The following is a 25,084-nucleotide window of genomic DNA, read 5'->3' on the forward strand; positions in this document are numbered from 1 at the left end:
TGTCAGAGCTGAAATCGACATGTAAATATGAAATAAATGCTTAAACATGTAGCTAGGTGTAATGTTAGAGACCACAGATAAGAAGTGAACCTTTCATTTCAAGCCTGTTTTCTCAACTCGCTGTTTCTCTATAAGCCATTATCTCCAAAACTGGTGGGTCAAACTGAACAACCGATATGTCAATTTAGTCACATTTGATGAATGCTTATTTGATTCATTATTGATTCATTATTTGATGAAATGAACAGGGCGATCTGGGGCGATCATTTGACAAAATAAATAGCAGATCTACAAGCTCGTCGTGAGCTTCTAGATCTGCTTTTTTTCTTCTTTTTTTTAAAGATATTTGGTACAAAGAAAGTGTTGGTTCTGTAGGTCTACAGAACCAGTACTCAAAAAGTACTTTAGATCACTTACGTATTTGTGACTAAATTTGACTGAGGGACTGCCATTGGATTTCTTTTCCCCCATTCTTTTCATATCATATGAAAGCAGGGAATCATAGCTTCAAATTGACATATTGGTTGTTCAGTTTGACCCACCAGTTTTGGAGATATGGCTTATAGAGTATAATGTCTTGCAGAGAAACAGCGAGTTGAGAAAACAGGCTTGAAAGGTTCACTTCTGTGGTCTCTAACATTACACCTATAGCTACATGTTTAAGCAATTATTTCATATTTACATGTCTTCTGTGGTCTCTAACATTACACCTAGCTACATGTTTAAGCAATTATTTCATATTTACATGTCTTCTGTGGTCTCTAACATTACACCTAGCTACATGTTTGGCCATTTATTTCATATTTACATGTCTATTTCAGATCTGACATTTATCTTAGACATGCTCTAGTATGTGAAGAGTCTGCCTGTGCTATTTACTCATTTTTTTTATTAAATAAAATAAGTTTTTCTCCCCTTGGTGAAAAACTGGAGTTTGCGCGATGGCAGGCTCTCAGTCAAATCTGGTCACATAAAAGTGACGTAAAAGGCATACGTATCCAAAAGTACAAATACTCAAGTAAAGTACCGATACAAAAACATTACATTACTTTAATACAGTACTACAGTGTACTAATGTACTAATCCACTGGCCTTTTACCTTCCAGCAGTACTGTACACTCAACCATTTTCTAAATGAATTATCGCGCCTGCTTTCATTTACATTTTAACCCATTCTGAACGGGAACCCATTTTGGTGTTAGCATGATGTTATGCTTTAGCTATTGAAAAATAGCAGATCTACAAGCTCATAGCGCGCCACCGAGTGGCGCGCTACGAGCTTGTAGGTCTGCTATTTTTGAAAAAATCGAAGAACGACTGACATTTTTAGAATCTGATCTCAGGTCAGAATGGGTTAATCAGACCAGTGTGTGTCCAGTGGAAACCTCGTATGAATCTGATCTCAGGTCAGAATGGGTTAATAGAGCTTCTGGGGCTGCAGGGGTTGTTGTGATAGCTTTATGATGTTCTTAACTTCGTATCACCGCTGCTTGTGTAATACAGTATGTGTGAAATATGAGCAATAATGTGTGAATTATGCTTGCTATAGTACAGTGCGTGCTGCATTGTTTATATGTCTTGTACGACTAGTATGTCTGGTATGACTAGCAGATTTACAACGTGTGGCATCTATCTATCTATCTATCTATCTATCTATCTATCTATCTATCTATCTATCTATCTATCTATCTATCTATCTATCTATCTATCTATCTATCTATCTATCTATCTATCTATCTATCTATCTATCTATCTATCTATCTATCTATCTATCTATCTATCTATCTGGGGGAGGTTAGGGTGAGGGTTTGGGGTTAGGTTTAGGTGTGCTGCCCCGGGGGAGGTTAGGGTTAGGGAGAGGGTTTGGCGTTAGGTTTAGGTATGCTGCTTTTCATTCATCACGGTCGAGGCGGAGGTTTGAAATAATAACTTGAGATCATATTGATTTGAAGTCCTATCGCCCCTCGGATGCCGTGAGGAAGGACACTGTGAAACGTGCATCGTTTTCTGCAACAGGTCGGATTTATTGAGCTACTGCTGGAGTAGAGTAGAGTAGAGTCCTCTGTTCATGTTATTCAGGTCACGTTTGTTCCTAAAAAAAACAAAAACTCAAAGTACTGCTTTGTATTTTTCACCGTGACTTGATCTCCATGCTCCTCTTTAACCCATTCAGGCCTGACGTCGAAATTTAATTTTAATTTTATTTTTAAATGGCATGTCTCAATATTTCAAGGACCCCCAAAAATATATGAAATTGGCCGCTGACCCCCCCCCCATCTGAAAATGTGTTGTTTCAGGGACCCCACCTCCCAGAAGCAAAGATTTGAGTTAAAAACATTCGCTCTGAAAGAGTATATATATTCAAAGCTTTGCACATGTTCATGATTTTTCAAAAATAGCAGACCTACAAGCTTGTAGCGCGCCACTTGGTGGCGCGCTATGAGCTTGCAGATCTGCTATTTTTCAATAGCTAAAGCATAACATAATGCTTAAAACACCAAAAGGGGATCCCGCCCAGAATGGGTTAAGTTGTACGGATACACGTTTGGGCTGTGATCTGTTATGTTTGTGGTGTTCTTTGGGCTGTGATCTGTTATGTTTGTGGTGTTCTTTGGGCTGTGATCTGTTATGTTTGTGGTGTTCTTTGGGCTGTGATCTGTTATGTTTGTGGTGTTCTTTGGGCTGTGATCTGTTATGTTTGTGGTGTTCTTTGGGCTGTGATCTGTTATGTTTGTGGTGTTCTTTGGGCTGTGATCTGTTATGTTTGTGGTGTTCTTTGGGCTGTGATCTGTTATGTTTGTGGTGTTCTTTGGGCTGTGATCTGTTATGTTTGTGGTGTTCTTTGGGCTGTGATCTGTTATGTTTGTGGTGTTCTTTGGGCTGTGATCTGTTATGTTTGTGGTGTTCTTTGGGCTGTGATCTGTTATGTTTGTGGTGTTCTTTGGGCTGTGATCTGTTATGTTTGTGGTGTTCTTTGGGCTGTGATCTGTTATGTTTGTGGTGTTCTTTGGGCTGTGATCTGTTATGTTTGTGGTGTTCTTTGGGCTGTGATCTGTTATGTTTGTGGTGTTCTCCTCTGCCTTCAACACGATGTCCCTGCGGTACGCTCCGCCCTTTCATCGTCTCTGACTCGCTTTACAGTGTCTTGGCTGTTCTCTTTGGCTTTCTGTTGTATTCTTTTTCTTTCATTTTCAGATGAGAGATGGAGAGAGGAGGGGTGCAACGGGCATTTGTTTCCGACATACCAATAGTCCGACAGACTCTAAACTGCCTCCCCCTGGCCAGCCGGGGCGCCTGATGGAGGGGAAAGGAACTGGTTGGAATAACGTGTTCCTTCCACGCGCTACGTCCAACCAGGGAAACTCCCCCCTGTCAGGTGTAAAGGAGCAACTTGGACACTCAAGCATGAAGGAAGCATGAGTTCAAGTCCGTTGCTCTCCCCAGGTTGGTGGAGGGTGTGTAGAGCCCAGGATGACATTAGATGATTGACACAGGGGAAAAATGGGTTACAAAATCGTGGGATAAAAAATATATTTAAAAAAATAGTCCGACAGTCATGAGTCCCACACCCTAACTCATACATGTCAAACTCAAGGCCCGGCCGAGGCCAAATCGGGCCCGTGAATTAATAATCTTTGGGTTATGATATTTAATTCGTATTAGAACTGGTCCTCTGGTATATTGCACGGACCACCATAATACTACAAGTCCCACAATGCACTGCGAGTGCATTGTCACGTATCGAGGGCTCTTCACTATTGATCAGCAGTGAAAGTATATCACTTTGTGGTCAACTTTCAGCTACCCCTCTCCCCAAAAATGTCTCCCCCGTGTGTTGAAACACAGTCCGACCCTCGACTTGTACCAATTTCTTTATTTTGGCCCACTGTGTATTTGAGTTTGACATCCCTGCACTAACTAACTAACCCAAACACTAACCTCCTAAGGTCTCTCCTTCTCCTTATAGTAAACAGAGGATGCATGTTCAGGTCTGGGATACCTCTTTTATCCAATCGGGAGAGAGAACAAGTGAAATTGGAAGTTCTGGCACTAAGAAATGAGCAGCCTAATGATGAGCAACTGGGACACGATGGAGTTCAGGCTGATAAATGATATAAAATACATTTCTCAGCCCAGCTGAAAATGTATTTTCTGTTTATTAACCCATTCTGGGCGGGAACCCCTTTTGGTGTTTTAAGCATTTTGTTATGCTTTAGCCATTGAATAATAGCAGATCTACAAGCTCATAGTGCGGCACTCAGTCACGCGCTATGAGCTATGAAAATGAGTTTTTAACTCAAACCCTGCATGGAACAACATATTTTCAGATGGGGCTCGGCAGCCAATTACATATAATTTTGGGGGTCCTTGACTTGAAAATGTTTTGACGACATAGAAAACGGAGGTTTTTCAGATAACTGTCAGGATTCAGACGACATTTGTAGAATGCCAAACATGTCGTGCACAATACACTCACACACACACACGGCACCTACGCACACACACACACGACACACATGGCACACACACCTACACGCACGCGCACACACAGGACCTCAGAACCACAGACTACAAAATGAAGACACAAGTAAACAATCAAATTGGGTATCTTTGGCGGGGGACAACAGACATCAATCTGTTCACTACAGGCCTCATCTCCATGATGTTAATTGGTTTCTTTGTATTTCTCTCTCCTCTCTGCCCTTCTCCGTTTCCACCACAGTTCAAATAAACGGGCTCTGTTTTGACTGAAGCCAGATTCAAATCTTGAGAGACTGTCGCTGCCGTTCCTATAATGAGTTGAATTGATTCTGTATACTCTACTCGGCACATCAACTCCCATCTCTCTCTCTCCCCTTCCTCTTCTCAAACAGAGACCGGCTCCATGTATTACAATAGCAATTTAGTAGCCCTGAAACATGACTGCCATGATGATTATCATGACAGTCATGCAGAAACTTAGCCCTGTTTTTGGCGCTCGCTGCATTTACAAGATTTCCGTATATATAAACATTCAGATTTCAAATATAAAGTACTCACAAAGTGTCCCACGGGTGTTAGTTAGTAGCAGCACCAGCGATTAGAATTGCTGCGTCCCGCGTTCTTTAATAAAAAGCATTTTTGTCCGAGCTCCCTGGCTTCTTTTTTCAAACGGGGTTCGTTTGGGAAATCCACAGTTGCACACCGGGAGCGCACTCGCCTATTAGTCTGTATTGGCAGGGCGGTCAGCCTACCTATATCGAACACACCGAGTGCCACCCTCCTCCCGACCGATAGGGGCGCGTAGTTGAAAGCCAATGGCAAAATAACAGCTCGGATAAAAATGCTTTTTATTAAACAATGTGGGATGCAGAAATTCTAATCGCTGGAGCTGCAACTAACACCCGTGGGACAAATTGTGAGTACTTTATATTTGAAATCTGAATGTTTATATATACCGAAATCTTGTAAATGCAGCGTTCGCCAAAAACAGGGTGAAGTTTCTTCATGACTCTCGTATGAATACGAGAGTCATGAACCATGGCTAGCAATTTAGACATTTAGCAGACTCTGTCTCTCTGTCTCTCTCTTTCTCTGTGTCTCTCTCTGTCTCTGTCTCTGTCTCTGTCTCTGTCTCTCTGTTTCTCTCTCTGTCTCTGTCTCTCCCTCTCTGTCTCTCTCTCTCTCTGTGTCTCTCTCTGTCTCTGTCTCTCTGTCTCTCTCTCTCTGTCTCTCTGTTTCTCTCTCTGTCTCTGTCTCTCCCTCTCTGTCTCTCTGTCTCTCTCTCTCTCTCTGTGTCTCTCTCTGTCTCTGTCTCTCTGTTTCTCTCTCTGTCTCTGTCTCTCCCTCTCTGTCTCTCTGTTTCTCTCTCTGTCTCTGTCTCTCCCTCTCTGTCTCTCTGTCTCTCTCTCTCTCTGTGTCTCTCTCTGTCTCTGTCTCTCTCTCTCTGTCTCTCTGTTTCTCTCTCTGTCTCTGTCTCTCCCTCTCTGTCTCTCTCTCTCTCTCTCTCTCTGTGTCTCTCTCTGTCTCTGTCTCTCTGTCTCTCTCTCTCTCTGTGTCTCTCTCTGTCTCTGTCTCTGTCTCTCTCTCTCTCTGTGTCTCTCTCTGTCTCTGTCTCTCTGTTTCTCTCTCTCTGGCTCTCTGTCTTGTCTGGAAGCACAATGTTAAGAATGTTAAGAATGTAATGCAATTTTAGATGGCATGTTATTTTCTAAACATAATACGCTGGGTTCATTCATTGTTCAGTGGCAGATCTGCAAGCTCAATATGTGTCACTTTGCGCCACACTTTGAGCTTCTGAATCTGAGACCATTTGTAGGTTTTTTTTTTGTACCATTTCGCCTCTAAGTGGCTCCAATGAAGTTGATAATTGATCAAAGATGGTCTGTTATCCCATTCTGAACGGGAACCCATTTTGGTGTTGGCATCATGTTATGCTTTAGCTATTGAAAAATAGCAGATCTACAAGCTCGTAGCACGCCACCGAGTGGCGCGCTACGAGCTTGTAGGTCTGCTATTTTTGAAAAATCGAAGAACGACTGACATTTTTTTAGAATCTGATCTCAGGTCAGAATGGGTTAATCAGACCATTGTGTGTGTGTGTGTGTGTGTGTGTGTGTGTGTGTGTGTGTGTGTGTGTGTGTGTGTGTGTGTGTGGTGTGTGGTGTGTGGTGTGTGTGTGTGCGTGTGCTCAGAGGCTGCTGAAGCACAGCGTCCAGCTCCAGGAGCGTCTCAGCCTGCTGCAGGTCAAAGGTGAGCTGCTGGGCTCCGTGTTTGGACCCGAGCGGAGCCAGAACCTCCAGGAGGAGCTGGCCTCCGCCGTACGGAACCGAGAGCTGCTCCACGGACAGCTGCTGCAGCGCAAGACACGGCTGCAGGTACTACGCTACTGTATTTTATACTGTACTTTATGTGGTTTTATTTAGACTGAAGAGCAGGCTGCAGGTACTACGCTACTGTACTTTATCCCTCTAAGACCCAGCGTTGCTTTTTAGCAACAATTTTATTTTAATTAATTACATTTTTTTTTTTTTTTCTGTTCTTTTTTCACCTAAACGTCATCAGTGATGTTCATTGCAATGCCATTTCAATGCCATTAGTCATGATATTTGCATATAAATACCCCCCACAGAGGCTGAAATTCACACAATTTAAAAATGTCTGGACTGGCGATTTTGAATTTTCTTTAACCTAAGACTTTTGACCTTTACCCTAATAAAAGTAGGTAAAATAATTGTAATATGTTTTTTTGTGATCATTAGAATGTCTAGAACATGTTTTATGCATTATTGTGAAAGATATCCCAAAAATGTAAATTATTAATTTATTATATTATTATATAATTATAAGTTTTTCATCAAACTTTATTTATTTATTTAATTTTGTCTTTTAGTACAAAGTAGTAGTAAGGTTGAAATCTATTTTTTGCAAGTAGAAATTAATGCGGGTCTTAGAGGGATATTATACTGTACTTTATGTGGTTTTATTTAGACTGAAGAGCAGACTGCAGGTACTATGCTACTGTACTTTATGCGACGCGTTGTGAGCTTGTAGATCGGCTATTTTCAGCAAGTGTAAACTCAGCCATTACGACGGCATCAAGGCCCGCCAAAATAAATTTTAGTCGACTAAATCAACTGTAGATTTAGTAGAAACTGCATTTTGGTGGGAAGTGATTTATATAATGGCCTGATTCATAATACATGCTGAAAATAGCTGATCTACAAGCTCACAGCTGACTTCTACTGGATCTCTTCTCCACTAGTCATTTCATGGCATAGTTTTTAGTTGACGAAATTCAAAGAGATTTCAAAAAGCTTTTCATGTCAGCCTAGCTAGTTTATAACCCATTCTGAACGGGAACCCATTTTGGTGTTAGCATCATGTTATGCTTTAGCTATTGAAAAATAGCAAATCTACAAGCTCAACGACCTCTGATCTCAGGTCAGAATGGGGTTAATCAGACCAGTGTGTGTCCAGTGGAAACCTCGTATGAATCTGATCTCAGGTCAGAATGGGTTATAATTGAACGAGTAATTCCAGCCACATGTAAAGAACTCTCTCTCTCTCTCTCTCTCTCTCTCTCTCTCTCTCTCTCTCTCTCTCTCTCTCTCTCTCTCTCTCTCTCTCTCTCTCTCTCTCTCTCTCTCCCCCCCCCCCCCCTCCCCTCCCCCCCAGGGGTTGATCTCCAGGACAAAGACGTGGGCGATGCCCACTCCTCCATCCGCTCCACGCTGGGCGTCCTCAGGGAGAGGCTGCTGGCCGCCAGCGGCCTCCAGCCTGACATCCTGGCCAAGAAGAGCCAGGCGGACCAACTCAGGGTGCGTAACTAATACGTGTGTTCAACAGCCAGTTAAAACCCCTTTCAGGCCTGAAAAAATGTCTTCTAAATCCTGACAGTTTTCTGAAATAACCTATGTTTCTATAGGCCTATATCACTCAATATTTCATGTCAAGGACCCCAAAAATGATCTGTAATTGGCCTCCGAGACCCCCCATCTGAAAATATGTTGTTTCAGAGACCCTCCAGAAGCCAAGATTTGAGTTAAAAACGTTCGTTCTGAAAGAATATATTCCAAATTTGAGGCACATTTTCACGATTTTTCAAAATAGCAGATCTACAAGCTCATAGCGCGCCCCCGAGTGACGCGCTATGAGCTTGTAGATCTGCTATTTTTCAATAGCTAAAGTATAACAATGTTTAAAACACCAAAAGGGGTTCCCGCCCCAAAATGGGTTAAAACCCTTTCAGGACGGGAGAATTAACCCCTTTGGGGTGTTTCAAGCATTGTGTTATAATACGTTAGCTTTTGAAAACATAGCAGGCGGGTCGGCGGTTCGAATCCCGGCTCCTCCTCCTCCTGTCCACATGTCCAAAGTGTCCTCGGGCAATAAGACACTGAACCCTACATCGCCTCCAATGAGTGGGTCGGTGTGAGCTCGCCACCGTCGGAGTGTGAATGTGGGGAAGTGAGGACGCTGCAGGCGTCGACTGTTCGCCGCTTCACCTCCCAATGTATGACTGAATGAACCGCTTTGTAAAGCGCTTTGAGCACTTGGAAAAAGCGCTTTAAAAAAATGCAATTCATGATTTATAAATGCATCATGTGTGTCTCCACCAGGTGATCCAGAAGGACCTGGAGGAGTGTGATGCTCACATCACAGCCCTGGAGACCCTGGTGTCCTCCAACAGCTCCACCAACAGGACCCAGTTTGAGACGCTGCACGCAGACTGGAAGCTGCTGTACAAGACTGTTAGGGTAAGACTGGAGGCTTCTGTACAAGACTGTTAGGGTAAGACTGGAGGCTTCTACTGTACAAGGCTGTTAGGGTAAGACTGGAGGCTTCTGTACAAGACTGTTAGGGTAAGACTGGAGGCTTCTACTGTACAAGGCTGTTAGGGTAAGACTGGAGGCTACTACTGTACAAGGCTGTTAGGGTAAGACTGGAGGCTTCTACTGTACAAGGCTGTTAGGGTAAGACTGGAGGCTTCTGTACAAGACTGTTAGGGTAAGACTGGAAGCTACTGTACAAGGCTGTTAGGGTAAGACTGGAGGCTACTGTACAAGACTGTTAGGGTAAGACTGGAGGCTACTGTACAAGACTGTTAAGGTAAGACTGGAAGCTACTGTACAAGGGTGTTAGGGTAAGACTGGAGGCTACTGTACAAGGCTGTTAGGGTAAGACTGGAGGCTTCTGTACAAGGCTGTTATGGTAAGACTGGAGGCTTCTGTACAAGGCTGTTAGGGTAAGACTGGAGGCTTACTGTACAAGGCTGTTAGGGTAAGACTGGAGGCTACTGTACAAGACTGTTAAGGTAAGACTGGAGGCTACTGTACAAGGCTGTTAGGGTAAGACTGGAGGCTACTGTACAAGGGTGTTAGGGTAAGACTGGAGGCTACTGTACAAGGCTGTTAGGGTAAGACTGGAGGCTTCTGTACAAGGCTGTTAGGGTAAGACTGGAGGCTTACTGTACAAGGCTGTTAGGGTAAGACTGTAGGCTACTGTACAAGACTGTTAAGGTAAGACTGGAGGCTACTGTACAAGGCTGTTAGGGTAAGACTGGAGGCTTCTGTACAAGGCTGTTAGGGTAAGACTGGAGGCTTACTGTACAAGGCTGTTAGGGTAAGACTGGAGGCTACTGTACAAGGCTGTTAGGGTAAGACTGGAGGCTTCTGTACAAGACTGTTAGGGTAAGACTGGAGGCTTACTGTACAAGGCTGTTAGGGTAAGACTGGAGGCTTCTGTACAAGACTGTTAGGGTAAGACTGGAGGCTTACTGTACAAGGCTGTTAGGGTAAGACTGGAGGCTTCTGTACAAGACTGTTAGGGTAAGACTGGAGGCTTACTGTACAAGGCTGTTAGGGTAAGACTGGAGGCTTCTGTACAAGACTGTTAGGGTAAGACTGGAGGCTTCTACTGTACAAGGCTGTTAGGGTAAGACTGGAGGCTACTGTACAAGACTGTTAGGGTAAGACTGGAGGCTTACTGTACAAGGCTGTTAGGGTAAGACTGGAGGCTTCTGTACAAGGCTGTTAGGGTAAGACTGGAGGCTTCTGTAATGGGCTGTTAGGGTAAGACTGGAGGCTTACTGTACAAGGCTGTTAGGGTAAGACTGGAGGCTTCTGTAATGGGCTGTTAGGGTAAGACTGGAGGCTTACTGTACAAGGCTGTTAGGGTAAGACTGGAGGCTTCTGTAATGGGCTGTTAGGGTAAGACTGGAGGCTTACTGTACAAGGCTGTTAGGGTAAGACTGGAGGCTTCTGTAATGGGCTGTTAGGGTAAGACTGGAGGCTTCTGTAATGGGCTGTTAGGGTAAGACTGGAGGCTTACTGTACAAGGCTGTTAGGGTAAGACTGGAGGCTTCTGTAATGGGCTGTTAGGGTAAGACTGGAGGCTTCTGTACAAGACTGTTAGGGTAAGACTGGAGGCTTCTGTAATGGGCTGTTAGGGTAAGACTGGAGGCTTCTGTACAAGACTGTTAGGGTAAGACTGGAGACTACTGTACAAGACTGTTAGGGTAAGACTGGAGGCTTACTGTACAAGGCTGTTAGGGTAAGACTGGAGGCTTCTGTACAAGACTGTTAGGGTAAGACTGGAGGCTTCTGTACAAGGCTGTTAGGGTAAGACTGGAGGCTTACTGTACAAGGCTGTTAGGGTAAGACTGGAGGCTTCTGTACAAGGCTGTTAGGGTAAGACTGGAGGCTTCTGTACAAGGCTGTTAGGGTAAGACTGGAGGCTTACTGTACAAGGCTGTTAGGGTAAGACTGGAGGCTTCTGTACAAGGCTGTTAGGGTAAGACTGGAGGCTTTCTGTACAAGGCTGTTAGGGTAAGACTGGAGGCTTCTGTACAAGACTGTTAGGGTAAGACTGGAGGCTTCTGTACAAGGCTGTTAGGGTAAGACTGGAGGCTTCTGTACAAGGCTGTTAGGGTAAGACTGGAGGCTTCTGTACAAGACTGTTAGGGTAAGACTGGAGGCTTCTGTACAAGACTGTTAGGGTAAGACTGGAGGCTTCTGTACAAGGCTGTTAGGGTAAGACTGGAGGCTTCTGTACAAGGCTGTTAGGGTAAGACTGGAGGCTTTCTGTACAAGGCTGTTAGGGTAAGACTGGAGGCTTCTGTACAAGACTGTTAGGGTAAGACTGGAGGCTTCTGTACAAGGCTGTTAGGGTAAGACTGGAGGCTTCTGTACAAGGCTGTTAGGGTAAGACTGGAGGCTTCTGTACAAGACTGTTAGGGTAAGACTGGAGGCTTCTGTACAAGACTGTTAGGGTAAGACTGGAGGCTTCTGTACAAGGCTGTTAGGGTAAGACTGGAGGCTTCTGTACAAGGCTGTTAGGGTAAGACTGGAGGCTTCTGTACAAGGCTGTTAGGGTAAGACTGGAGGCTTCTGTACAAGACTGTTAGGGTAAGACTGGAGGCTTCTGTACAAGACTGTTAGGGTAAGACTGGAGGCTTCTGTACAAGACTGTTAGGGTAAGACTGGAGGCTTCTGTACAAGGCGCTCAGTCAGGGTCAGTGCTGTTTTTAGGCAGCACATTTAGATTTTAAGTTTTGTAGTCATGTAGTCTCTTGAATGGCTTCCAGTCACATTTTTGTCACCTGGGATGTTTTAGTGTTTTAGTCTATAGTTTACTAAATCTACAGTTGTTTTTATCGACTAAAAATGTATTTTGGTGGGCGTTGATGCCGTCATAATGACTGTTTTTTTACACTTGCTGAAAATAGCCGATCTACAAGCTCCCAACGCGTCGCAGCTTGTAGATCGGCTATTTTCAGCATGCAACCAAGTGTAAAACCTCTTGTAAATTAAGTAATGCAGACGTTTAAAGCGCAAATAACATGCATTTTAAAACTGATTTTTATATTTAATATCATATTGTCTATGTCCATCAAAGTTATTTCTAATGGTTTGAGCCTCAATCACCACTCTGATATATCCAGGCCTTGTCATTTCTTTCTGGACTTTGAAAGCAGTTTTAGCTGCAGTACCACAATGTCCTGAGTTGGTGGGGGTGCTGATATGCAGATTATTTAATATTTGAGTCATTATAATACTGACGCTAGATAAAACCAGGCTTGTTTCCATTCCATGCCAGCTTGGAAAATCAACAATGGTGGACATTGTAAACAAAGTGGAAATGCAAATTTGAAACTGAAGACTGAAGGAGGAGGAATTATACAAAGTAGGGTGACATTGATGACATCACGATGAGGCCAAAATCAGTTGAGCTGTTCCTGAGAGCAATTTCCATTAAAACACCCATATGACATGAAGGCCTGATTGTTCAAAATTGGTTATTTGTGGGGATAGAAAACACATATGGGAGCCCCAAAAACAAATTGAATTTTATGTTATAGCTCCTTTAACAACAATTGAACAATTTAACTCTCAAGAGTTAAAGGTGTAGAAGGGTCCATTTGGTTACCAACTCACCTGTTCCCACCTCACTGTCTCTGTGTCAGGTGAAGGTGAGCGAGAGCGAGCAGAGCGTGGGCGAGCACGAGAGCTTCCACGAGAGCCTCCTCAACGTGGAGAAGTGGCTGATGGTCATGAAGCAGAAGATGGAGTCGTACCGCAGCCCCCAGGGGGCCTGGAGCGTGGCCCACCGGCAGCACGAAGCACAGGTTAGTCCTACCGCAGCCCCCAGGGGGCCTGGAGCGTGGCCCACCGGCAGCACGAAGCACAGGTTAGTCCTACCGCAGCCCCCAGGGGGCCTGGAGCGTGGCCCACCGGCAGCACGAAGCACAGGTTAGTCCTACCGCAGCCCCCAGGGGGCCTGGAGCGTGGCCCACCGGCAGCACGAAGCACAGGTTAGTCCTACCGCAGCCCCCAGGGGGCCTGGAGCGTGGCCCACTGGCAGCACGAAGCACAGGTTAGTCCTACCGCAGCCCCCAGGGGGCCTGGAGCGTGGCCCACCGGCAGCACGAAGCACAGGTTAGTCCTACCGCCGCCCCCAGGGGGCCTGGAGCGTGGCCCACCGGCAGCACGAAGCACAGGTTAGTCCTACCGCCGCCCCCAGGGGGCCTGGAGCGTGGCCCACCGGCAGCACGAAGCACAGGTTAGTCCTACCGCAGCCCCCAGGGGGCCTGGAGCGTGTCCCACCGGCAGCACGAAGCACAGGTTAGTCCTACCGCAGCCCCCAGGGGGCCTGGAGCGTGGCCCACCGGCAGCACGAAGCACAGGTTAGTCCTACCGACCGCAGCCCCCAGGGGGCCTGGAGCGTGGACCACCGGCAGCACGAAGCACAGGTTAGTCCTACCGACCGCAGCCCCCAGGGGGCCTGGAGCGTGGCCCACCGGCAGCACGAAGCACAGGTTAGTCCTACCGACCGCAGCCCCCAGGGGGCCTGGAGCGTGGCCCACCGGCAGCACGAAGCACAGGTTAGTCCTACCGCAGCCCCCAGGGGGCCTGGAGCGTGGCCCACCGGCAGCACGAAGCACAGGTTAGTCCTCCTGCAGCCCCCAGGGGGCCTGGAGCGTGGCCCACCGGCAGCACGAAGCACAGGTTAGCCCTACCGCAGCCCCCAGGGGGCCTGGAGCGTGGCCCACCGGCAGCACGAAGCACAGGTTAGTCCTACCACAGCCCCCAGGGGGCCTGGAGCGTGGCCCACCGGCAGCACGAAGCACAGGTTAGTCCTACCGCAGCCCCCAGGGGGCCTGGAGCGTGGCCCACCGGCAGCACGAAGCACAGGTTAGTCCTACCGCCGCCCCCAGGGGGCCTGGAGCGTGGCCCACCGGCAGCACGAAGCACAGGTTAGTCCTACCGACCGCAGCCCCCAGGGGGCCTGGAGCGTGGCCCACCGGCAGCACGAAGCACAGGTTAGTCCTACCGCAGCCCCCAGGGGGCCTGGAGCGTGGCCCACCGGCAGCATGAAGCACAGGTTAGTCCTACCGCAGCCCCCAGGGGGCCTGGAGCGTGGCCCACCGGCAGCACGAAGCACAGGTTAGTCCTACCGCAGCCCCCAGGGGGCCTGGAGCGTGGCCCACCGGCAGCATGAAGCACAGGTTAGTCCTACCGCAGCCCCCAGGGGGAGTGGAGCGTGGACCACCGGCAGCACGAAGCACAGGTTAGTCCTACCGCAGCCCCCAGGGGGCCTGGAGCGTGGCCCACCGGCAGCATGAAGCACAGGTTAGTCCTACCGCAGCCCCCAGGGGGCCTGGAGCGTGGCCCACCGGCAGCACGAAGCACAGGTTAGTCCTACCGCAGCCCCCAGGGGGCCTGGAGCGTGGCCCACCGGCAGCATGAAGCACAGGTTAGTCCTACCGCAGCCCCCAGGGGGCCTGGAGCGTGGCCCACCGGCAGCACGAAGCACAGGTTAGTCCTACCGCAGCCCCCAGGGGGCCTGGAGCGTGGCCCACCGGCAGCACGAAGCACAGGTTAGTCCTACCGCAGCCCCCAGGGGGCCTGGAGCGTGGCCCACCGGCAGCACGAAGCACAGGTTAGTCCTACCGCCGCCCCCAGGGGGCCTGGAGCGTGGACCACCGGCAGCACGAGGCCCAGGTTAGTCCTACCGCAGCCCCCAGGGGGAGTGGAGCGTGGACCACCGGCAGCACGAAGCACAGGTTAGTCCTACCGCAGCCCCCAGGGGGCCTGGAGCGTGGCCCACCGGCAGCATGAAGCACAGGTTAGTCCTACCGCAGCCCCCAGGGGGCCTGGAGCGTGGCCCACCGGCAGCACGAAGCACAGGTTAGTCCTACCGCAGCCCCCAGGGGGCCTGGAGCGTGGCCCACCGGCAGCATGAAGCACAGGTTAGTCCTACCGCAGCCCCCAGGGGGCCTGGAGCGTGGCCCACCGGCAGCACGAAGCACAGGTTAGTCCTACCGCAGCCCCCAGGGGGCCTGGAGCGTGGCCCACCGGCAGCACGAAGCACAGGTTAGTCCTACCGCAGCCCCCAGGGGGCCTGGAGCGTGGCCCACCGGCAGCACGAAGCACAGGTTAGTCCTACCGCAGCCCCCAGGGGGCCTGGAGCGTGGCCCACCGGCAGCACGAAGCACAGGTTAGTCCTACCGCAGCCCCCAGGGGGCCTGGAGCGTGGCCCACCGGCAGCACGAAGCACAGGTTAGTCCTACCGCAGCCCCCAGGGGGCCTGGAGCGTGGCCCACTGGCAGCACGAAGCACAGGTTAGTCCTACCGCAGCCCCCAGGGGGCCTGGAGCGTGGCCCACCGGCAGCACGAAGCACAGGTTAGTCCTACCGCCGCCCCCAGGGGGCCTGGAGCGTGGCCCACCGGCAGCACGAAGCACAGGTTAGTCCTACCGCCGCCCCCAGGGGGCCTGGAGCGTGGCCCACCGGCAGCACGAAGCACAGGTTAGTCCTACCGCAGCCCCCAGGGGGCCTGGAGCGTGGCCCACCGGCAGCACGAAGCACAGGTTAGTCCTACCGCAGCCCCCAGGGGGCCTGGAGCGTGGCCCACCGGCAGCACGAAGCACAGGTTAGTCCTACCGACCGCAGCCCCCAGGGGGCCTGGAGCGTGGCCCACCGGCAGCACGAAGCACAGGTTAGTCCTACCGTAGCCCCCAGGGGGCCTGGAGCGTGGCCCACCGGCAGCACGAAGCACAGGTTAGTCCTACCGCAGCCCCCAGGGGGCCTGGAGCGTGGCCCACCGGCAGCACGAAGCACAGGTTAGTCCTACCGCAGCCCCCAGGGGGCCTGGAGCGTGGCCCACCGGCAGCACGAAGCACAGGTTAGTCCTACCGACCGCAGCCCCCAGGGGGCCTGGAGCGTGGCCCACCGGCAGCACGAAGCACAGGTTAGTCCTACCGCAGCCCCCAGGGGGACTGGAGCGTGGCCCACCGGCAGCACGAAGCACAGGTTAGTCCTACCGCAGCCCCCAGGGGGCCTGGAGCGTGGCCCACCGGCAGCATGAAGCACAGGTTAGTCCTACCGCAGCCCCCAGGGGGCCTGGAGCGTGGCCCACCGGCAGCACGAAGCACAGGTGGGTGTGGGGCGGTGGGTGGGTGGGTTAGTGTGTGTGTGGGGGTGAGTGATTGTGTAGGGGTGCGTGTGTGTGTGTGTGTGTGTGTGTGTGTGTGTGTGTGTGTGTGTGGTTTTGTCCTGTTTTTTTCCCAGAGGGCACTGGGCGAGTTCCCTTTGTATAAGTAGTGTGGTTTTGTCCTGTTTTTCTCCCAGAGGGCACTGGGTGAGTTCCCTTTGTTTAATCAGACCAGTGTGTGTCCAGTGGAAACCTCGTATGAATCTGATCTCAGGTCAGAATGGGATAAGTAGTGTGGTTTTCTCCTGGTCTTTTCTTCCAGAGGGCGCTGGGGGAGTTCCCTTTGTATAAGTAGTGTGGTTTTGTCCTCTCTCCACCAGAGGGCGCTGGGGGAGTTCCCTTTGTATAAGTAGTGTGGTTCTGTCCTCTCTCCACCAGAGGGCGCTGGGGGAGTTCCCTTTGTATAAGTAGTGTGGTTTGTCCTCTCTCCACCAGAGGGCGCTGGGGGAGTTCCCTTTGTATAAGTAGTGTGGTTTGTCCTCTCTCCACCAGAGGGCGCTGGGGGAGTTCCCTTTGTATAAGTAGTGTGGTTTTGTCCTCTCTCCACCAGAGGGCGCTGGGGGAGTTCCCTTTGTATAAGTAGTGTGGTTTGTCCTCTCTCCACCAGAGGGCGCTGGGGGAGTTCCCTTTGTATAAGTAGTGTGGTTTTGTCCTCTCTCCACCAGAGGGCGCTGGGGGAGTTCCCTTTGTATAAGTAGTGTGGTTTTGTCCTCTCTCCACCAGAGGGCGCTGGGGGAGTTCCCTTTGTATAAGTAGTGTGGTTTGTCCTCTCTCCACCAGAGGGCAGCTGGGGGAGTTCCCTTTGTATAAGTAGTGTGGTTTTGTCCTCTCTCCACCAGAGGGCGCTGGGGGAGTTCCCTTTGTATAAGTAGTGTGGTTTTGTCCTCTCTCCACCAGAGGGCGCTGGGGGAGTTCCCTTTGTATAAGTAGTGTGGTTTTGTCCTCTCTCCACCAGAGGGCGCTGGGGGAGTTCCCTTTGTATAAGTAGTGTGGTTTGTCCTCTCTCCACCAGAGGGCGCTGGGGGAGTTCCCTTTGTATAAGTAGTGTGGTTTTGTCCTCTCTCCACCAGAGGGCGCTGGGGGAGTTCCCTTTGTATAAGTAGTGTGGTTTTGTCCTCTCTCCACCAGAGGGCGCTGGGGGAGTTCCCTTTGTATAAGTAGTGTGGTTTTGTCCTCTCTCCACCAGAGGGCGCTGGGGGAGTTCCCTTTGTATAAGTAGTGTGGTTTTGTCCTCTCTCCACCAGAGGGCGCTGGGGGAGTTCCCTTTGTATAAGTAGTGTGGTTTTGTCCTCTCTCCACCAGAGGGCACTGGGGGAGTTCCCTTTGTATAAGTAGTGTGGTTTTGTCCTCTCTCCACCAGAGGGCGCTGGGGGAGTTCCCTTTGTATAAGTAGTGTGGTTCTGTCCTCTCTCCACCAGAGGGCGCTGGGGGAGTTCCCTTTGTATAAGTAGTGTGGTTCTGTCCTCTCTCCACCAGAGGGCGCTGGGGGAGTTCCCTTTGTATAAGTAGTGTGGTTTTGTCCTCTCTCCACCAGAGGGCGCTGGGGGAGTTCCCTTTGTATAAGTAGTGTGGTTTTGTCCTCTCTCCACCAGAGGGCGCTGGGGGAGTTCCCTTTGTATAAGTAGTGTGGTTTTGTCCTCTCTCCACCAGAGGGCGCTGGGGGAGTTCCCTTTGTATAAGTAGTGTGGTTTTGTCCTCTCTCCACCAGAGGGCGCTGGGGGAGTTCCCTTTGTATAAGTAGTGTGGTTTGTCCTCTCTCCACCAGAGGGCGCTGGGGGAGTTCCCTTTGTATAAGTAGTGTGGTTTTGTCCTCTCTCCACCAGAGGGCGCTGGGGGAGTTCCCTTTGTATAAGTAGTGTGGTTCTGTCCTCTCTCCACCAGAGGGCGCTGGGGGAGTTCCCTTTGTATAAGTAGTGTGGTTCTGTCCTCTCTCCACCAGAGGGCGCTGGGGGAGTTCCCTTTGTATAAGTAGTGTGGTTTTGTCCTCTCTCCACCAGAGGGCACTGGGGGAGTTCCCTTTGTATAAGTAGTGTGGTTTTGTCCTGTTCTCTCCACCAGAGGGCACTGGGGGAGTTCCCTTTGTATAAGTAGTGTGGTTTTGTCCTCTCTCCACCAGAGGGCGCTGGGGGAGTTCCCTTTGTATAAGTAGTGTGGTTTTGTCCTCTCTCCACCAGAGGGCACTGGGGGAGTTCCCTTTGTATAAGTAGTGTGGTTTTGTCCTCTCTCCACCAGAGGGCGCTGGGGGAGTTCCCTTTGTATAAGTAGTGTGGTTTTGTCCTCTCTCCACCAGAGGGCGCTGGGGGAGTTCCCTTTGTATAAGTAGTGTGGTTTGTCCTCTCTCCACCAGAGGGCGCTGGGGGAGTTCCCTTTGTATAAGTAGTGTGGTTTTGTCCTCTCTCCACCAGAGGGCGCTGGGGGAGTTCCCTTTGTATAAGTAGTGTGGTTTTGTCCTCTCTCCACCAGAGGGCGCTGGGGGAGTTCCCTTTGTATAAGTAGTGTGGTTTGTCCTCTCTCCACCAGAGGGCGCTGGGGGAGTTCCCTTTGTATAAGTAGTGTGGTTGTGTCCTGTTCTCTCCACCAGAGGGCGCTGGGGGAGTTCCCTTTGTATAAGTAGTGTGGTTTTGTCCTCTCTCCACCAGAGGGCGCTGGGGGAGTTCCCTTTGTATAAGTAGTGTGGTTTTGTCCTCTCTCCACCAGAGGGCGCTGGGGGAGTTCCCTTTGTATAAGTAGTGTGGTTTGTCCTCTCTCCACCAGAGGGCGCTGGGGGAGTTCCCTTTGTATAAGTAGTGTGGTTTTGTCCTCTCTCCACCAGAGGGCGCTGGGGGAGTTCCCTTTGTATAAGTAGTGTGGTTTGTCCTCTCTCCACCAGAGGGCGCTGGGGGAGTTCCCTTTGTATAAGTAGTGTGGTTTTGTCCTCTCTCCACCAGAGGGCGCTGGGGGAGTTCCCTTTGTATAAGTAGTGTGGTTTTGTCCTCTCTCCACCAGAGGGCACTGGGGGAGTTCCCTTTGTATAAGTAGTGTGGTTTTGTCCTCTCTCCACCAGAGGGCGCTGGGGGAGTTCCCTTTGTATAAGTAGTGTGGTTTGTCCTCTCTCCACCAGAGGGCGCTGGGGGAGTTCCCTTTGTATAAGTAGTGTGGTTTGTCCTCTCTCCACCAGAGGGCGCTGGGGGAGTTCCCTTTGTATAAGTAGTGTGGTTTTGTCCTCTCTCCACCAGAGGGCGCTGGGGGAGTTCCCTTTGTATAAGTAGTGTGGTTTTGTCCTCTCTCCACCAGAGGGCGCTGGGGGAGTTCCCTTTGTATAAGTAGTGTGGTTTTGTCCTCTCTCCACCAGAGGGCACTGGGGGAGTTCCCTTTGTATAAGTAGTGTGGTTCTGTCCTCTCTCCACCAGAGGGCGCTGGGGGAGTTCCCTTTGTATAAGTAGTGTGGTTTTGTCCTCTCTCCACCAGAGGGCGCTGGGGGAGTTCCCTTTGTATAAGTAGTGTGGTTTGTCCTCTCTCCACCAGAGGGCGCTGGGGGAGTTCCCTTTGTATAAGTAGTGTGGTTCTGTCCTCTCTCCACCAGAGGGCGCTGGGGGAGTTCCCTTTGTATAAGTAGTGTGGTTCTGTCCTCTCTCCACCAGAGGGCGCTGGGGGAGTTCCCTTTGTATAAGTAGTGTGGTTTTGTCCTCTCTCCACCAGAGGGCGCTGGGGGAGTTCCCTTTGTATAAGTAGTGTGGTTCTGTCCTCTCTCCACCAGAGGGCGCTGGGGGAGTTCCCTTTGTATAAGTAGTGTGGTTTTGTCCTCTCTCCACCAGAGGGCGCTGGGGGAGTTCCCTTTGTATAAGTAGTGTGGTTTTGTCCTCTCTCCACCAGAGGGCGCTGGGGGAGTTCCCTTTGTATAAGTAGTGTGGTTTTGTCCTCTCTCCACCAGAGGGCGCTGGGGGAGTTCCCTTTGTATAAGTAGTGTGGTTTTGTCCTCTCTCCACCAGAGGGCGCTGGGGGAGTTCCCTTTGTATAAGTAGTGTGGTTTTGTCCTCTCTCCACCAGAGGGCGCTGGGGGAGTTCCCTTTGTATAAGTAGTGTGGTTTTGTCCTCTCTCCACCAGAGGGCGCTGGGGGAGTTCCCTTTGTATAAGTAGTGTGGTTTTGTCCTGTCTCTCCACCAGAGGGCGCTGGGGGAGTTCCCTTTGTATAAGTAGTGTGGTTTTGTCCTCTCTCCACCAGAGGGCGCTGGGGGAGTTCCCTTTGTATAAGTAGTGTGGTTTTGTCCTCTCTCCACCAGAGGGCGCTGGGGGAGTTCCCTTTGTATAAGTAGTGTGGTTCTGTCCTCTCTCCACCAGAGGGCGCTGGGGGAGTTCCCTTTGTATAAGTAGTGTGGTTTTGTCCTCTCTCCACCAGAGGGCGCTGGGGGAGTTCCCTTTGTATAAGTAGTGTGGTTTTGTCCTCTCTCCACCAGAGGGCGCTGGGGGAGTTCCCTTTGTATAAGTAGTGTGGTTTTGTCCTCTCTCCACCAGAGGGCGCTGGGGGAGTTCCCTTTGTATAAGTAGTGTGGTTTTGTCCTCTCTCCACCAGAGGGCGCTGGGGGAGTTCCCTTTGTATAAGTAGTGTGGTTTTGTCCTGTCTCTCCACCAGAGGGCGCTGGGGGAGTTCCCTTTGTATAAGTAGTGTGGTTTTGTCCTCTCTCCACCAGAGGGCGCTGGGGGAGTTCCCTTTGTATAAGTAGTGTGGTTTTGTCCGTTCTCTCCACCAGAGGGCGCTGGGGGAGTTCCCTTTGTATAAGTAGTGTGGTTTTGTCCTCTCTCCACCAGAGGGCGCTGGGGGAGTTCCCTTTGTATAAGTAGTGTGGTTTTGTCCTCTCTCCACCAGAGGGCGCTGGGGGAGTTCCCTTTGTATAAGTAGTGTGGTTCTGTCCTCTCTCCACCAGAGGGCGCTGGGGGAGTTCCCTTTGTATAAGTAGTGTGGTTTTGTCCTCTCTCCACCAGAGGGCGCTGGGGGAGTTCCCTTTGTATAAGTAGTGTGGTTTTGTCCTCTCTCCACCAGAGGGCGCTGGGGGAGTTCCCTTTGTATAAGTAGTGTGGTTTTGTCCTCTCTCCACCAGAGGGCGCTGGGGGAGTTCCCTTTGTATAAGTAGTGTGGTTTTGTCCTCTCTCCACCAGAGGGCGCTGGGGGAGTTCCCTTTGTATAAGTAGTGTGGTTCTGTCCTCTCTCCACCAGAGGGCGCTGGGGGAGTTCCCTTTGTATAAGTAGTGTGGTTTTGTCCTCTCTCCACCAGAGGGCGCTGGGGGAGTTCCCTTTGTATAAGTAGTGTGGTTTTGTCCTCTCTCCACCAGAGGGCGCTGGGGGAGTTCCCTTTGTATAAGTAGTGTGGTTTGTCCTCTCTCCACCAGAGGGCGCTGGGGGAGTTCCCTTTGTATAAGTAGTGTGGTTTTGTCTCTCTCCACCAGAGGGCGCTGGGGGAGTTCCCTTTGTATAAGTAGTGTGGTTTTGTCCTCTCTCCACCAGAGGGCGCTGGGGGAGTTCCCTTTGTATAAGTAGTGTGGTTTGTCCTCTCTCCACCAGAGGGCGCTGGGGGAGTTCCCTTTGTATAAGTAGTGTGGTTTGTCCTCTCTCCACCAGAGGGCACTGGGGGAGTTCCCTTTGTATAAGTAGTGTGGTTTTGTCCTCTCTCCACCAGAGGGCGCTGGGGAGTTCCCTTTGTATAAGTAGTGTGGTTTGTCCTCTCTCCACCAGAGGGCGCTGGGGGAGTTCCCTTTGTATAAGTAGTGTGGTTTTGTCCTCTCTCCACCAGAGGGCGCTGGGGGAGTTCCCTTTGTATAAGTAGTGTGGTTTTGTCCTCTCTCCACCAGAGGGCGCTGGGGGAGTTCCCTTTGTATAAGTAGTGTGGTTTTGTCCTCTCTCCACCAGAGGGCGCTGGGGGAGTTCCCTTTGTATAAGTAGTGTGGTTTTGTCCTCTCTCCACCAGAGGGCGCTGGGGGAGTTCCCTTTGTATAAGTAGTGTGGTTCTGTCCTCTCTCCACCAGAGGGCGCTGGGGGAGTTCCCTTTGTATAAGTAGTGTGGTTTTGTCCTCTCTCCACCAGAGGGCGCTGGGGGAGTTCCCTTTGTATAAGTAGTGTGGTTTTGTCCTCTCTCCACCAGAGGGCGCTGGGGGAGTTCCCTTTGTATAAGTAGTGTGGTTTGTCCTCTCTCCACCAGAGGGCGCTGGGGGAGTTCCCTTTGTATAAGTAGTGTGGTTCTGTCCTCTCTCCACCAGAGGGCGCTGGGGGAGTTCCCTTTGTATAAGTAGTGTGGTTTTGTCCTCTCTCCACCAGAGGGCGCTGGGGGAGTTCCCTTTGTATAAGTAGTGTGGTTTGTCCTCTCTCCACCAGAGGGCGCTGGGGGAGTTCCCTTTGTATAAGTAGTGTGGTTCTGTCCTCTCTCCACCAGAGGGCGCTGGGGGAGTTCCCTTTGTATAAGTAGTGTGGTTTTGTCCTCTCTCCACCAGAGGGCGCTGGGGAGTTCCCTTTGTATAAGTAGTGTGGTTTTGTCCTCTCTCCACCAGAGGGCGCTGGGGGAGTTCCCTTTGTATAAGTAGTGTGGTTTTGTCCTCTCTCCACCAGAGGGCGCTGGGGGAGTTCCCTTTGTATAAGTAGTGTGGTTTGTCCTCTCTCCACCAGAGGGCGCTGGGGGAGTTCCCTTTGTATAAGTAGTGTGGTTTTGTCCTCTCTCCACCAGAGGGCGCTGGGGGAGTTCCCTTTGTATAAGTAGTGTGGTTCTGTCCTCTCTCCACCAGAGGGCGCTGGGGGAGTTCCCTTTGTATAAGTAGTGTGGTTTGTCCTCTCTCCACCAGAGGGCGCTGGGGGAGTTCCCTTTGTATAAGTAGTGTGGTTTTGTCCTCTCTCCACCAGAGGGCGCTGGGGGAGTTCCCTTTGTATAAGTAGTGTGGTTTTGTCCTCTCTCCACCAGAGGGCGCTGGGGGAGTTCCCTTTGTATAAGTAGTGTGGTTTGTCCTCTCTCCACCAGAGGGCGCTGGGGGAGTTCCCTTTGTATAAGTAGTGTGGTTTGTCCTCTCTCCACCAGAGGGCGCTGGGGGAGTTCCCTTTGTATAAGTAGTGTGGTTTTGTCCTCTCTCCACCAGAGGGCGCTGGGGGAGTTCCCTTTGTATAAGTAGTGTGGTTTGTCCTCTCTCCACCAGAGGGCGCTGGGGGAGTTCCCTTTGTATAAGTAGTGTGGTTTTGTCCTCTCTCCACCAGAGGGCGCTGGGGGAGTTCCCTTTGTATAAGTAGTGTGGTTTGTCTCTCTCCACCAGAGGGCGCTGGGGGAGTTCCCTTTGTATAAGTAGTGTGGTTTGTCCTCTCTCCACCAGAGGGCGCTGGGGGAGTTCCCTTTGTATAAGTAGTGTGGTTTGTCCTCTCTCCACCAGAGGGCGCTGGGGGAGTTCCCTTTGTATAAGTAGTGTGGTTTTGTCCTCTCTCCACCAGAGGGCGCTGGGGGAGTTCCCTTTGTATAAGTAGTGTGGTTTGTCCTCTCTCCACCAGAGGGCGCTGGGGGAGTTCCCTTTGTATAAGTAGTGTGGTTTGTCCTCTCTCCACCAGAGGGCGCTGGGGGAGTTCCCTTTGTATAAGTAGTGTGGTTTTGTCCTCTCTCCACCAGAGGGCGCTGGGGGAGTTCCCTTTGTATAAGTAGTGTGGTTTTGTCCTCTCTCCACCAGAGGGCGCTGGGGGAGTTCCCTTTGTATAAGTAGTGTGGTTTGTCCTCTCTCCACCAGAGGGCGCTGGGGGAGTTCCCTTTGTATAAGTAGTGTGGTTTTGTCCTCTCTCCACCAGAGGGCGCTGGGGGAGTTCCCTTTGTATAAGTAGTGTGGTTTTGTCCTCTCTCCACCAGAGGGCGCTGGGGGAGTTCCCTTTGTATAAGTAGTGTGGTTTTGTCCTCTCTCCACCAGAGGGCGCTGGGGGAGTTCCCTTTGTATAAGTAGTGTGGTTTGTCCTCTCTCCACCAGAGGGCGCTGGGGGAGTTCCCTTTGTATAAGTAGTGTGGTTTTGTCCTCTCTCCACCAGAGGGCGCTGGGGGAGTTCCCTTTGTATAAGTAGTGTGGTTTTGTCCTCTCTCCACCAGAGGGCGCTGGGGGAGTTCCCTTTGTATAAGTAGTGTGGTTTTGTCCTCTCTCCACCAGAGGGCGCTGGGGGAGTTCCCTTTGTATAAGTAGTGTGGTTTTGTCCTCTCTCCACCAGAGGGCGCTGGGGGAGTTCCCTTTGTATAAGTAGTGTGGTTTTGTCCTCTCTCCACCAGAGGGCGCTGGGGGAGTTCCCTTTGTATAAGTAGTGTGGTTTGTCCTCTCTCCACCAGAGGGCGCTGGGGGAGTTCCCTTTGTATAAGTAGTGTGGTTTTGTCCTCTCTCCACCAGAGGGCGCTGGGGGAGTTCCCTTTGTATAAGTAGTGTGGTTTTGTCCTCTCTCCACCAGAGGGCACTGGGGGAGTTCCCTTTGTATAAGTAGTGTGGTTTGTCCTCTCTCCACCAGAGGGCGCTGGGGGAGTTCCCTTTGTATAAGTAGTGTGGTTTTGTCCTCTCTCCACCAGAGGGCGCTGGGGGAGTTCCCTTTGTATAAGTAGTGTGGTTCTGTCCTCTCTCCACCAGAGGGCGCTGGGGGAGTTCC

General features: G+C 50.8%; 1 protein-coding gene across 1 annotated transcript in view; it reads left to right on the forward strand.

Moving 5' to 3' along the window:
- Positions 1–25,084, forward strand: part of syne3 (spectrin repeat containing, nuclear envelope family member 3) — a 102,457-nt gene that overhangs the window by 35,186 nt on the left and 42,187 nt on the right. The window contains 8 exon segments of the mRNA XM_083792761.1: positions 6,675–6,857; positions 8,158–8,170; positions 8,173–8,300; positions 9,102–9,239; positions 12,947–13,170; positions 13,621–13,864; positions 14,198–14,364; positions 15,001–15,046. Coding sequence (XP_083648887.1) covers positions 6,675–6,857; positions 8,158–8,170; positions 8,173–8,300; positions 9,102–9,239; positions 12,947–13,170; positions 13,621–13,864; positions 14,198–14,364; positions 15,001–15,046 — 1,143 coding nt within the window.

This window comes from Protomyctophum parallelum (genome assembly GCF_964188405.1).
Source record: "Protomyctophum parallelum genome assembly, chromosome: 20".
Taxonomy (NCBI): Eukaryota; Metazoa; Chordata; class Actinopteri; order Myctophiformes; family Myctophidae; genus Protomyctophum; species Protomyctophum parallelum.